Raw genomic sequence first — 12,913 nt, 5'->3', positions numbered from 1 at the left:
AGTGAGTGATCTTTTGCAATGGCGAAAAGAAGTCGTTTATCAGATTCGGAGATTGAGAAGATGCTTTTAGAAAGTGACAATAATTTCAGTGACAGTTCTGAAAGTTTTCCAGATACAGATATTGAGGCTAGTGAAAGTGACTTCAATTCAGAAACATCTGACGACGAGACACTACTGCAGCAGACGGTACCTAGTGAATTTGTGCGTGCTAATTCAGTTCGTATTCAATATTTGTTCAGTGGTAATAGTGGTACAGTTGTGCCTCTAAAACAAAACAATGAGATGAGTTGTTTTATGTGTTTTGTGGATGATGCTTCGTGCACAATGATAGCTGAACAGACGAACTTATATGCAGAACAGTTCATAGCTTCTCATCCCAATTTAGCAGCATGCTCCAGGGTTCACAGTTGGCAGAACACTACACATGACAAGGTAAAAACACTTATTGGAATGCTTGTACTTCAAGGAATTCTTCACAAATCAGACCACAAAATGTACTTTTCAAAGAGGGAATCAGTTGACACACATTTCTTCAGGAAGGTGATGAGTAAAAAGCGGTTTCATCTTCTATTGAAATTCCTCCACTTTGCTGACAATACCTCATATGATCCACTAGGCACTATCAACAGAAAACTATTCAAAATTCACCCCATTATGGAGCATCTGCTGCGTAAATTCAGATCAATGTACATGCCAGAAAGGAACATCACCGTTGATGAATCGTTGATGCTCTGGAAAGGACGGCTTGGATGGAAGCAATATATTCCATCAAAGCGTAGCAGATTTGGCATCAAATTGTATGAACTCTGTGAAAGCAGTTCCGGGTACGTATGGGACTTTATTGTCTACACTGGAAAGGACACTAATTATGGTAGCCACTATCCAGACGAAAAAGTAACCTCTCGAATTGTTTTGGAGCTTGCACACGATCTACTCGGGAAAGGCCACTGTATTTATCTTGACAACTGGTACACCAGTACAGATTTGGTGGACAAACTAACCAGCAATAACACCGATGTTGTCGGCACAATGCAGCAAGACAGGAAGGGGTCCCCTGACTTCGTAAAAAAGGAAAAAATTGAAGAAAGGGGAGTATATAACAGGGTACAAAGGCAAGCAGATGGTAATGAAATGGAAAGACAAAAGAGACGTTGTTATGGTCAGCACCTTCCATGATGATACATTTGTAAATGTAAACTCGACGAAGGGAATCGTTCAAAAGCCACAAGTTGTCATTGACTACAACAAGTATATGGGGGGCATGGATAGGTGCGATTCTCAGTTACAAAGCTACCAGATGGCCAGAAGCAGGCTGAAAAAATACTATCAGAAGCTTTTCTGCCACTTGTTGGACATTGCATGCTACAATGCATACAGTTGACCATATCTTCACCACATCAAGGGACATCAGTAGGACGCCCACCTCGAACACCAAAAGCAACACACCTTACAGCCAGGCATTTTCCCGACCTTCTGCCACCCACAACGAAGAAAAGACCAAAAGTTTCCTTGTGTACAGCACCTTGTTTTAAAGTGTTTCACACTGAAAACGATATGTAATATTGTGAAAATACAGTTTTGTTAACTTCTGCAATATTTTTTATTCATTTCCACCCAATATCAATTTAAATTCAACAATTAAAACGCGAAGGAAAACGTGAGAACAGTGCACAGCACCACCGCGAACGGGCGCGCTGGCGTATATTACCCACTGTAGAAGAGGCGCACGTGCACAAACTACCCACTTAACAGGTTAAAATCGACTGTGAGACTGAGAAATCTCTTACGTTCTTCAAAGTTAAGAACAGTAGCTCTCATTCTCAGTTCAGGAAAGTTAAAAATGGAACACTAATGGTGCAAAGGACACAAACAGAATTCCCAGCTGGGTAAAATCTCTCTTTTCAGTCCATTCTGCCAGCCTACTAACTGGTAGACTATTTTTTGCTTATTGGCTGTAGGGGAACACAAAACAGAGAAGTCATTCAAAACTAGGCATGACTTTACAGGACTACTTACTTTCAACATTACACTATTTAATAACTACAGCAAAAACACTAAAACACTACCTCAAGGTGGTAACTGGAGAGGATTCTGCCACTTCAATATTTAAAATAACATGGAGAAAGGAAGGACTGTATAAAGACAGGAAGAGGACCTCAGAAGCCACATTCATTGAACTGTATGAGGGTACTGTATCTCTAAGTAGTAACATGGGCTTCCTTGGTGTCAAGAAATATACTTTTATGTAATGCCTGAGCAGGAAAGCCTGTCGTACAGCCACTTTCAGAAGGGCCTGGTCATCAAAGGTGTAGTGATATCTCCTGAACCCACACTGGCAGTGACTAATGACCTGGTTGGATACCAAGATCCAGACAAGGCAACTTAACCATTTTTTCCCATTTATCTACTAAGAGCAACATAATGATTACCTGAGCCTGTATGGTCCTTCCTGGTCTTTAAGAACGGGGTTAAAATACACTTCTCTATGAGTTGGAAAATTGTCCTAATCAACAAATTCAGTTAAAAATAAGGATAAGTATGTCTTTGCATCTCCCTATGATGTTCCACAATATGCTGTAATGTATATATTCATGACTGGATAATGCCACAGACAGTGTACTATCCAGCTCACATATGTAGAAGGCACAGGTATTTGCTTCTTCACTGGTGGAGCTAAATTTCTAGTGGGCACTCTTAATGGCCACTATTTGGAGTAAAAAATGTGTATACTGACTGGCAATGGCAGCAATTTTAATGAAATTCTCTGCCATTGTCTGGATTATATTTTCCTGCGGGCCCATCTGGAGACATCCATTTATTGTGTTTATGCGTAAGTTCTAAGTGTTTTGAACTTTCCCCACTGCATGCAAATGTAGCATAATGGTGGAATGATCACAGTTAATCATGTTTGCCAGTTCGCGAGTACTCTGGCACAGATCACTGTGGATTAATGAATTTTAACCATCTTCATTGAAACACAAACGTCTTCCTGAACATGGAGAGTCACTAATGTCAAAAATATCCTCCTTAAAATGAGAAAGCCATTTTCTTGCTGTGCTCTATCCAGTGACATTATCCCCAGACATCGTGCAAACGTTTTGGCTGCCTCTGTTGTTGTCACCCCTCTCCTAAACTCAAACAGAAGAATATGTCATAAATGTTCTGACTTCTCTGTTTGGCACTCCATTTCTAGCATCCACAGCTCATCACTTGACACTCCATTATCTAGCATCCTCAGCGCCACTCACTATCTCCGAATGACAAAATGACAATATGTAAACCGAAATAGCAGCAGTGAACTACAAATAAAAATAGATAATTGATGAGTAACCCATAGCAACTGGAATACCAACATGCAAAACAAAAATGCTATGAACTTATGCACCAAACTAATAGCACTGAAATGGTGACTGGACACCTTTCCCCTTGACCTGAAATGGTGGTGGTTAGTGTTTAACGTCCCGTCGACAACGAGGTCATTAGAGACGGAGTGTAAGCTCGGGTTAGGGAAGGATTGGGAAGGAAATCGGCCGTGCCCTTTCAAAGGAACCATCTCGGCACTCGCCTGAAACGATTTAGGGAAATCACGGAAAACCTAATCAGGATGGCCGGAGGCGGGTGACCTGAAATCCTTTTGATGAAAACACACATCAGAGTGTACTTGCATGGACACAGTAACTGCTTGTAGTCTGGTGGTGAGGTGAAGATACTTTGAGTGGTAGGCACAGCTTAAAAATAGCTACTCTTCCTTCAACTTTCCTCCTACTAAAGTTTTCCTTCCCGTGGAGGCTGTAACCACCAAGTACAGGGACATCAATAACTTTAAAAATTGTGTGCAATGACACATACTCTCGTTGTTTTTTCCTGTGATAAATATCTTAGTTCCTCCACAGTAACAGCTCACAGTGCCCTGCTGGAGAATCCCAGCTGCACTAAAGCTGTGCCCAACCGAAGCAGGCAAAGTTTGCTGAGGTGCACATCGTTTGACATGGCAAGAGGCCACAAGAGACTTATCGAATACCATTGACACGGTAAATGTTACCACCTTTCAACAAAAAGATCATCCACCATACTTCAATGACAAGTTTTGACCAAACATCATTCACATCTTTCCGTTACATGTTTCACTGACGGTGGTCACACAAATGTGCATAGAATGAGATACTCCCCATCAGCCACAGGCCCACGTTATGCTGTTGGTCTCCTCCACTGTCTCATGATATCTCCATACTCACTTGCGGTCTGTGACAACTTTCTGCTGTAGTGCTTGTTAAAATGTGTGTGCTTTATTTATTTAAGATATGTGCATAGACAGTAGATCAAGAGGTCCAGCGCTGCCAAACATGAATTCAGCAGTCAGTTTTACTAATGACAAGATCGTTATTTAGTATCATTTGGAGGAATGCTAACATTGTGGTTAGCATTACAACAAACAAGAACAGGAATTTAGTCAAGCATAACCAAAAAACAAAGATAGCAGTCTACATGCAAAGGGCCTAATACAAAAGGAACTGAGGTTCCTTTTCATTAGCTATTATTGTTTTATCCTGAATGATTCAGTGATTCCGCAAAAGATATCAATTTCATGGACATGGCCAGCCAGGACCAGTCAGTTTTGTGTCATCTGTTTTCAGCAGTACTTTGGAGGTGCAGAACACTAAATAATGACATGCAGATGTATGTGCTATATCTGGTTCCTTAAAGTGATCTTACAAATTGGGAGTATAACTTCTTCCTTCACAGCAGGAACCACAAGAAGCTACATCGAAACTTATATGGCCACTACTTTACAACAGACAGTGACACTGTCCACTCCATTCCTGTACGAATTATATATGGCTTTCAAGAATAGACATAGCCAAACGGCTGACTATCACAGCAAATCATGAACCATTGCTCCCACTGATGCAGCTCCTCTTTATTACTAAGTTCCTCTCACACTGTCATGCTCATGCTGCAGCTCATCATAATAAAATGAAACCTGTCAGAAAATGTGCATGAATAGTGCCATTTTTCAATAAAACTTTCTTGGTCCAGTACACAGTTTTAATCTACCGGAAAGTTTAATATCACAACAGTTTCTTCACAGAACTACAGAGTATCCAACTTAATTTCAGTACAGTTCATTTATGAGTATGAGGAAAAATTGACAAAGAAAATGTGCGAATAAGATGAGTAATGTGGTTGGGTGGAGTGGGTGGAAGAGAGGAGCAAAGGGAATGGGGAAGGGGCAGGAGAGGTGTAAAGAATGGTGATAGAAGGGCTGAGGAGAAGATGGGAGGAGGGGAGGGAGGAGGGGAGGGGAGGGGAGGCAAGAAGGAATGGAAAAGCAGCATTCCACTGTTGTTAAAGGTCATAAGAAATGGGCAACTGCACTAATGGTAAGAACTGACAACTTGTGACCAATAAAAGGAACCACAGCACTAATTTATGGAAACAAAATGTAGAAAGTCGTAATGTTTTAACCACTGATGACTTCATTTAACACATAGAGAGAAATTATATAAATCAGTTACAATGTCACTTGCAGCACTGTTCAAGCAACAAGCAGATGTTTCATACTAAAACTTACCTTCTGTTTATTGTGGAACAATAAGTACCCTATGATACAGAAAACCATTGTTGTCATGAAGTAAGCAAAGAAATGGGAATCATCATCATATTTCCCACGAATCACTGCTGTTCCAGCACCCATATTATTTTTATCTGGAAAAAAAGGAGGAATTTATTTTTGAAATTGGTATTTACCTTTTTTAAGATTGCAGATAAAGCACAAAAGTCTGGTAAATGATCTTCAAACTTTAAGAAACTGCAACATTTTCTTCATTTGAATGCAATGGAATATTACCCTATTCTACAGATGTATTACTTAAAATATAAGAATATCTGACTACACAGTAATAAATAATATGAATTAACCTGGGCTGCAAAATCATTTGGAAAATTTAGTTTCTTATATTCTTTTAGTTGCAATTAAAACATAAAATGTCACTTCAGTCATCAACCGTATTACAGAAACCCAACGAAGAAATTTATATTTATGCTTTCAATTTGGAAGATTATTTTGCTTCACACATTTGCCTACCCATTGTCTCCTTTGTCTTTTCACAAAGTGCAGCTACTTACAGTTATTGCCATGGTTTATTTACACAATGCTCTTTTTACCTAAGCTCTCACCTTCCAACTCTTAACTTCTTCAAACTTTTGCCAGGACACTGCCACTGCTGAAGCTTCCAGTCACAGCACACTATCACCTTCATATAAATTCACTCTCCTATATACTTTCAGTAAATGTACAGAGCCATCTAATTTAGCGCCATTAGAAGTACTTATATCTACAGAATGAACATTTTTTTAAAATCAGAAACAATGTTAACCTACTCACTCTACTAACTAATGGAGCACAGGAAGATACCTTAAGTGTAAGTTAAAACCGGTATAGCCAATAAATAAAAATTGTGTGAGTATTGCCTGATACAGACTTTACAGTCTGATGGCATATGATCACCAAACTACTTATGTTGATCCCTAGATTTAGGCAGGTAGTTTTGTTAGCAACAAAAATGGATGTGCTGCTCATCAACCCACACTGTAGACAGTGTGGTAAGATAGTTTCTATTTCTGCTACCCTGTCAACTGGAATACTTAACAAAACACACAAAGAATTACAGATTACTAAATGAAAATTTTTACTGAAGACTTATGAGCTCCTGTGGCATCCAGCCAGAATATGAACTGGTCAAATTGATCTGAGATTCTGAGATTTTGGACTCGGGCCTGGACTGAGACTGCTGTGGGCGTAACTCTGTCAAGGCTTAGCACAATTCGAAAAAAAAAATTTTGAGTTTAATGACCCTTGGATGATGAGGTCATTGGAGACAGAGTTCAAGTTTGCATTGGGAAAGAATGTGGAAGGAAGTCAGCTGCGCTCTTTCAAAGAATAGTCTCAGCATTAGCCTTACACTATTGAAGGGAATTACGGAAAACCTAAATTTGGTTCACTGGATGACGAATTGAACTGCTGCCCACCCAAGTCTGAGTCCAGTATCTTAATGAGTACACCAACTCACTTGGTGCTCAGCAAAAATCAGATGTTTGGTCAAGTTCTTCATACTAAGACAGGCTAGAGTGTCATTCGTAAGGTTGTTGCCACATGCAAGAGCTTGAAGGCATGTTAATCAAAAACCTAAACTGAACGCAGTAATTCTCGCCACACATTCTCACTATAGAGAAGTTTCATGGACACATACTGGTAACTATTTACTTAATGTCTGTTAATACCAACATTTTGGAGGGCAATGAAAGCCATCCTTTCAAGCCAGACATGAAAGGAGAATACACTACAAATCCAAACAATACTAACACTACCATTCTTAATGTTGGGTTTAAAGTTGGTGGCTCTGTACGAAATTCCTCCTAATCACTGAGAGGGCCACAAAGAGGGGCAAGATGACATTTAAGGTGATGAATTTACCTGACACGCATGATCTCAGTCCTAAAATAGAAAATCCTTTAAGTTGGCTATGTGTGTAATGTACAGAAACTGCACTTGGTTGGATCTGTGACACCTTCTACACTAGTGTGCCATATGTAAAACAATGTAGTGTAAGGTTGCACACTCCAGTTACTGAACATAAGCCACATGCACTACATATAGAAATGAACTAAACACGCTCAGATTAGCTATTAGAGATGAAAATGTGTGTATAAGAAATGTTGACAAAAGAAATAAGGTGACAGAGGAAATATGCGAATGATGATGTCATATGAAGGGATGGCGGTGCATCGACAGTGAGGAAATGAAAAGCTTGCAAACAGCATATAAGCACTGTGAGATCAATGAAGTGTTGTGTGGTGTCAGTTAACAAGAACACACCCAATTGTAAAACAATGATGGAAACTCCTGGATGGGATAATAATCAGCTATATGTAATTGTAAGTTATCTCACAAATCACGAGTCACAAACAAAGCATCACGGGCAACTACAATACAACATTTGAGTAGCCAACAGCTCGCCATTATGCGACCCTTATCTACCTTCACACATAGGAGTAATGCATCGAATATGCCATACGCTTTGACCATTAACTGTTCACCTGTAAGCCTCAGCACTGCTTCACCATCAGGATAATTCCTAAAACACATTGCTGAAGTGCACTGGGAAGGGAGTACCCAAGGGACCCCTTCCTAGAGAGAGAAGCCGAAGAAGACTTACGCTTCTCTGGCTTAGAAATGGGGACTGATGTCACCAATGGTTTGGGGGGGGGGGGGGGGGGGGTTGCAGCTCCCAAGGTGGGTGGTGCGGGAGCAACAGGGAGGGAAGTGTGACACCCCCCCCCCCCCCACCACCACCATCAAGGGGGCAGGAGCCGTTTCACAGCTCTGAGAGCTGACTGCAATTGGTTCAACGGTTGGGGCTGCAACAGTAGTGACAGTAGTGGCGTAAGATGTTGTCATGCGCACGGGATGGAGAGCCTTTCAAATTTCCTTTTGGCCTCAGTGTGTAGGTCAGTCGGTCCAGGGTCTTTTATTCCATTATTTTCCTTTCCTTCTGTAGAACCTTGCAGTCCGGCAAGCAAGGGGTATGGTGCTCTCCACAGTTAACGCAGATGGGAGATGGGGCACATGGAGTATTGGGATGGGATGGATGACCACAATCTTGACATATGACGCTGGAAGCACAGCGGGAAGACATATGGCCGAACTTCCAACACTTAAAGCACTGCATCGGGGGAGGGATATATGGCTTGACATCACAGTGGTAGACCATCACCTTCACATTCTCGGGTAATGTGTAACCCTTGAAGGCCAAGATGAAGGCACCGGTGGCAACCTGATTATCCCTCGGACCCCGGTGGACGCGCTGGACAAATTGGACTTCTCGTTGCTCTAAGTTGGCGCGCATCTCGTCATCGGACTGTAACACACGACCCCTGTGGAAGATAATGACCTGGACCATATTTAAGCTTTTATGGGGCGTGATAATAACAGAAACATCCCCCAGCTTCTTACAAGTGAGTAATGCCCGTGACTGGGCAAAGGATGCTGTTTTTATCAAGACTGACCCATACCACATTTTTGACAAGCCCTCTGCCTCCCCAAACTTGTCCTCTAAATGCTCTACAAAGAACTGAGGCTTCATGGACACAAAGGATTACCCATCAGCTCTCGTACATACTAACTACCAGGGCGAATAAGTTTTGCTGTCATTCTTAGCCTTTCGTTCCTCCCAAAGTGTGGCCAGGGAGAGGAACAATTAGGGGTCATACATATTTGCATTAAATTGAACCCTTGAACACTTAAAGAGACTGCTGGCAGCTGGCCACCAGCAAGAGATGATGTACCATGCTTCATTGCGGGTCATCCGCTTGATGCCACCCACTCCAACCAAGGGCCCTCGCCACGGGCGCCACAGCAACGGCCACCTGGCAGGATGGCCATTGCCAGGAGTCCCAATGCCCCAGGGAGAGAGGCATCTACTCCTTGGCATACGTGGGAAGTTAATGGCACAGGCACCAGCAGAGCAATCCCTGTGTTGTGAACAACCAACAGGGTACATGGTGGCCCCACCACAACGGACTGGCTACCGTGCTGGATATCAATCGCAAAGAAGTCCATGGTCATCGCCAGTGCAGATGGTGGAAACTGCACCCAAGAATGTATCCTCGCCCAAGAGATGGAGAATGAGCGGGGCTGTAATGCGATGATGAGAAAGTGGGCTAAAGATCTCAATGCACAATGGATACGATGCACCAAGGACAGTGCCCTTCCCCAATTGGCTCACTCTTCGGAAAAATTTGGAAATATGGAGGTCAAACCCTACAGGTAACCATCACATAACGGCCGAAATGTGTGAGATTCCTTTTAGTCACCCCTTACGACAGGCAGGAATACCGCGGGCCTATTCTTACCCCCGAACCCGCAGGGGGGACTCGAAGTAAACCGACTTCTGGCTCCACTGGCACAGAGGTTCACAATGCAGCTGAGACAATCGTCGCTCAGAACTCTCAAGATACACAAGATATGGCCCAGCAGACTTCTCAACACAGCTGTGATGTGCACACAGGCATGCTTAGTGAGCCACAGACACCAGCAGAAGCCAGCACATTCACACTATAATGATGGTGAGATTTACGGGCAGCACTGGCAGTATAAGTCATGATGAATTTAATGACAAAAGTAGCACAACAACTTTACTTATATTCCAAGAATAAATGCAATCACTGCTATTAAGCTGCTGATTTGGGTCAGTTAAAATTTAATATGTTTAGAGAATTGAATTTACTATTATGCTTCCCTTCCTGAACTTCACAAACCGCAAGTCACTTCAATTTCATCTTGTTCAGAGATTATTATTATTATTATTGCACCTGGAGCAACTTTTGCTGAATTACTTGACAATGTTTTTAATGAATTCAACTTGTGGCAATAACCTCAGGAATTTATTGTATCCTAGAATCTCATTTCATTTCATAGCTATTCATGCCTGTGTATCATTAAGGAAACTATTTGATTACTCCCACCCACAGTTCCATTGCTGTGGCAAAAATAAAAATAAAAAAAACATTTATTAGCTGTTGCATACACTTTAACTAGCATGGTTCAGCATGAGGGAGATATCAAGACAGATAACCGACTAGCACCATTTCTCACTTTCTTTACTAACAAGGAGGTTATCACAAAATGATGCTTTAATGTGAATGCAGGTAATTAACTATGCTGTTATCTGGATGGGACACGTTCCCTTTGTTTTCACAAGGAAAATATTTTTATGAAACAGAACTGTGTATACTTTATATACTTTATCTACTTTTTTATATACTTTATCTACAACAATATCATGCAAATTCTACAATGGAGAAAGAAACTTACCTACATCAAAGGCATCAGAATCAGGTGTACCATAATCTAAAGCTGTTCCTCCACCACTAGGGTACCCTGTGTTGTCATTTGACTCACCATCTTCTGGATTGTGCGTGTCTTGTTCTTGTACACCAGCTCCTGTATTCTCTGTGAACTGCATTTCCTCGCTGACTGCCTTCTGTGTACCATCTCTGCCCGACTGTTGTGCAGTTTGAGAATTTTCATTTTTATATGCTTTTCCATTATTCTGACTGGTTGTTTGCTCATCAATATTGCTCTTTGGCACTATTTCAGTTATGCTACTAATTTGTATCTCTGCCTCGTCCTGTGGGGGACTTTCTGTTCCTTTATTCTCAGCTTGTGACTTTTTGCCATCAACAACACCTTTGTCTTCCTCGACATTTGGCACCTGGGAAATACTTTCCCCTTTCTGATGGCCTGTATCTACTTTCTTGGATGTTAATCTATTTTCAATGGTACTGATCTTTTCTTGTAAGTTAGGCCCTGTTGCAGTAACCTGGTCATTTTTATCACCAGAACTCTCGGGCAATGCAACTGAAGAATGATCTGGTTTCTTTTCCCCAGATAGTGCGTCCGGCTTTCCCTGGTTTTCATTTTCAGTTACTAACTCACTAGTTTTATTTGAGTCGTCCTTCGAGTTTTCAGCTTTCTTCAATGCATCACTGACAATATTCATGTTTGTAGTGGTAAGATTATTCCCCTCCTGTGTTCCACTTGAAGATTCATCCTTCGCTCTACCTGCAACTGGCATCTTTTGTCCACTAGGCACCTTTGGCTTCTCATTAACTGAGCCAGGTCCTGTTATGTTTTCCTGTTGTGTCAGTCCAGCCCGTTTACCTACATCAACTGCTGGCGTCAAATTTATTCCCCGAGACGTTTGTTCCTGGTGGTTACTTTCTGTCATTTGTACTGGAGGTTCTTTAGATGCCTGTGCCTTTTCTTCATCAGTTACAACACCTTTACCACTGGCTTTCGGTTTCTGTTCATCAGGAATTCTATTGGAAACCTGTCCCACAACATTTCTTGACTGCTCAGAGACTCCATCATCACCGTTATCTGCTTTTTGACCAGCTAGTGTAGTTGAAGGAGTTTGAACACCACTTCCAATACGATTTCCTTTGGAATGAAGACCTGTAAAAATTAAAATAAATACAGATAATGATAAAAATTTTAAAAAATCATTGTCGAAGGTCTTCAAAAGCAAATTTCTATCTTCACCATAACACTGAACATGATGATGACAGCAAAAACACATCGTAAGTATAATTTATCACATCCACCAATAAGCAAAACATTAAAGTTACAACATTGCCCCCATCTCGGCATTCACAGGACATGGAAAAAGCACTTCCATAACCATAACTTTCAGCACCTCATCAAAACAAATAGGTCTGTCACCACAATATTTTACAGAAAATCAAATTATCAATTAGATGATGACCATCTATAAATAAGCAGTACTCATCCAGAGATTATCTTGTTTGCACACCGATGTGAATAAAACAGTAGAGCCTAGAGGCTCTGTCTTCTACCTTCTGTACATATAACCAATTATGAGTCCTTTACACTATGTCAAGTTCATGCACAGGCTCTGTTAAGGCAAAAATATATGGTGTGAACAAACATAGATCTGTTCATGTAACAATTGAGCACTCAGCTGCAGTAATTTAGAGAAACACTAAGTACTTTATTAGGATGGATGGCCTCAGATTCTATGTCTAAACTTATCATTTATGACAATTAAAATAATCAATTATTGACAAAATGATTTAATTGGACAGATAAAAAAATCCCTTCTGCTTGAAGGAGTTACTGGCTCTGAAAGCTTGCCAATTACAATAGTCTTTTATGTGTATGTGTTCTGCCGCCACTTAATGAATAGTTTTTTTTATCTATCCAATTAAATAACTTATCATTTACAAGTATTATTTCACCACTCCAAGATAATCTACGTCAGTATGAACGATACCATCAAACACCAGCAAAATACAACTGTGCTTATTAAAATAAATTTCTTTGATGTTTGCC

At 41.0% G+C, this 12,913-nt stretch overlaps 1 protein-coding gene across 2 annotated transcripts in view; it reads right to left on the bottom strand.

The window, feature by feature from the left end:
• Positions 1-12,913, bottom strand: part of LOC126480910 (trans-Golgi network integral membrane protein 1-like) — a 77,855-nt gene that overhangs the window by 45,187 nt on the left and 19,755 nt on the right. Inside the window, exons 2-3 of one of the 2 annotated variants that reach the window (XM_050104314.1) lie at positions 10,961-12,016; positions 5,573-5,706 (exon numbers count right to left, since the gene is read on the bottom strand). In XM_050104314.1, coding sequence (XP_049960271.1) covers positions 5,573-5,706; positions 10,961-12,016 — 1,190 coding nt within the window. Of the gene's footprint in view, positions 1-5,572; positions 5,707-10,873; positions 12,017-12,913 lie in introns of both variants that reach the window. The other variant, XM_050104313.1, reaches the window with a different exon arrangement.

The sequence above is a fragment of the Schistocerca serialis genome, chromosome 5, assembly GCF_023864345.2.
Source record: "Schistocerca serialis cubense isolate TAMUIC-IGC-003099 chromosome 5, iqSchSeri2.2, whole genome shotgun sequence".
Lineage (NCBI taxonomy): Eukaryota > Metazoa > Arthropoda > Insecta > Orthoptera > Acrididae > Schistocerca > Schistocerca serialis.
This window is presented reverse-complemented; position numbering and strand designations above follow the sequence as displayed.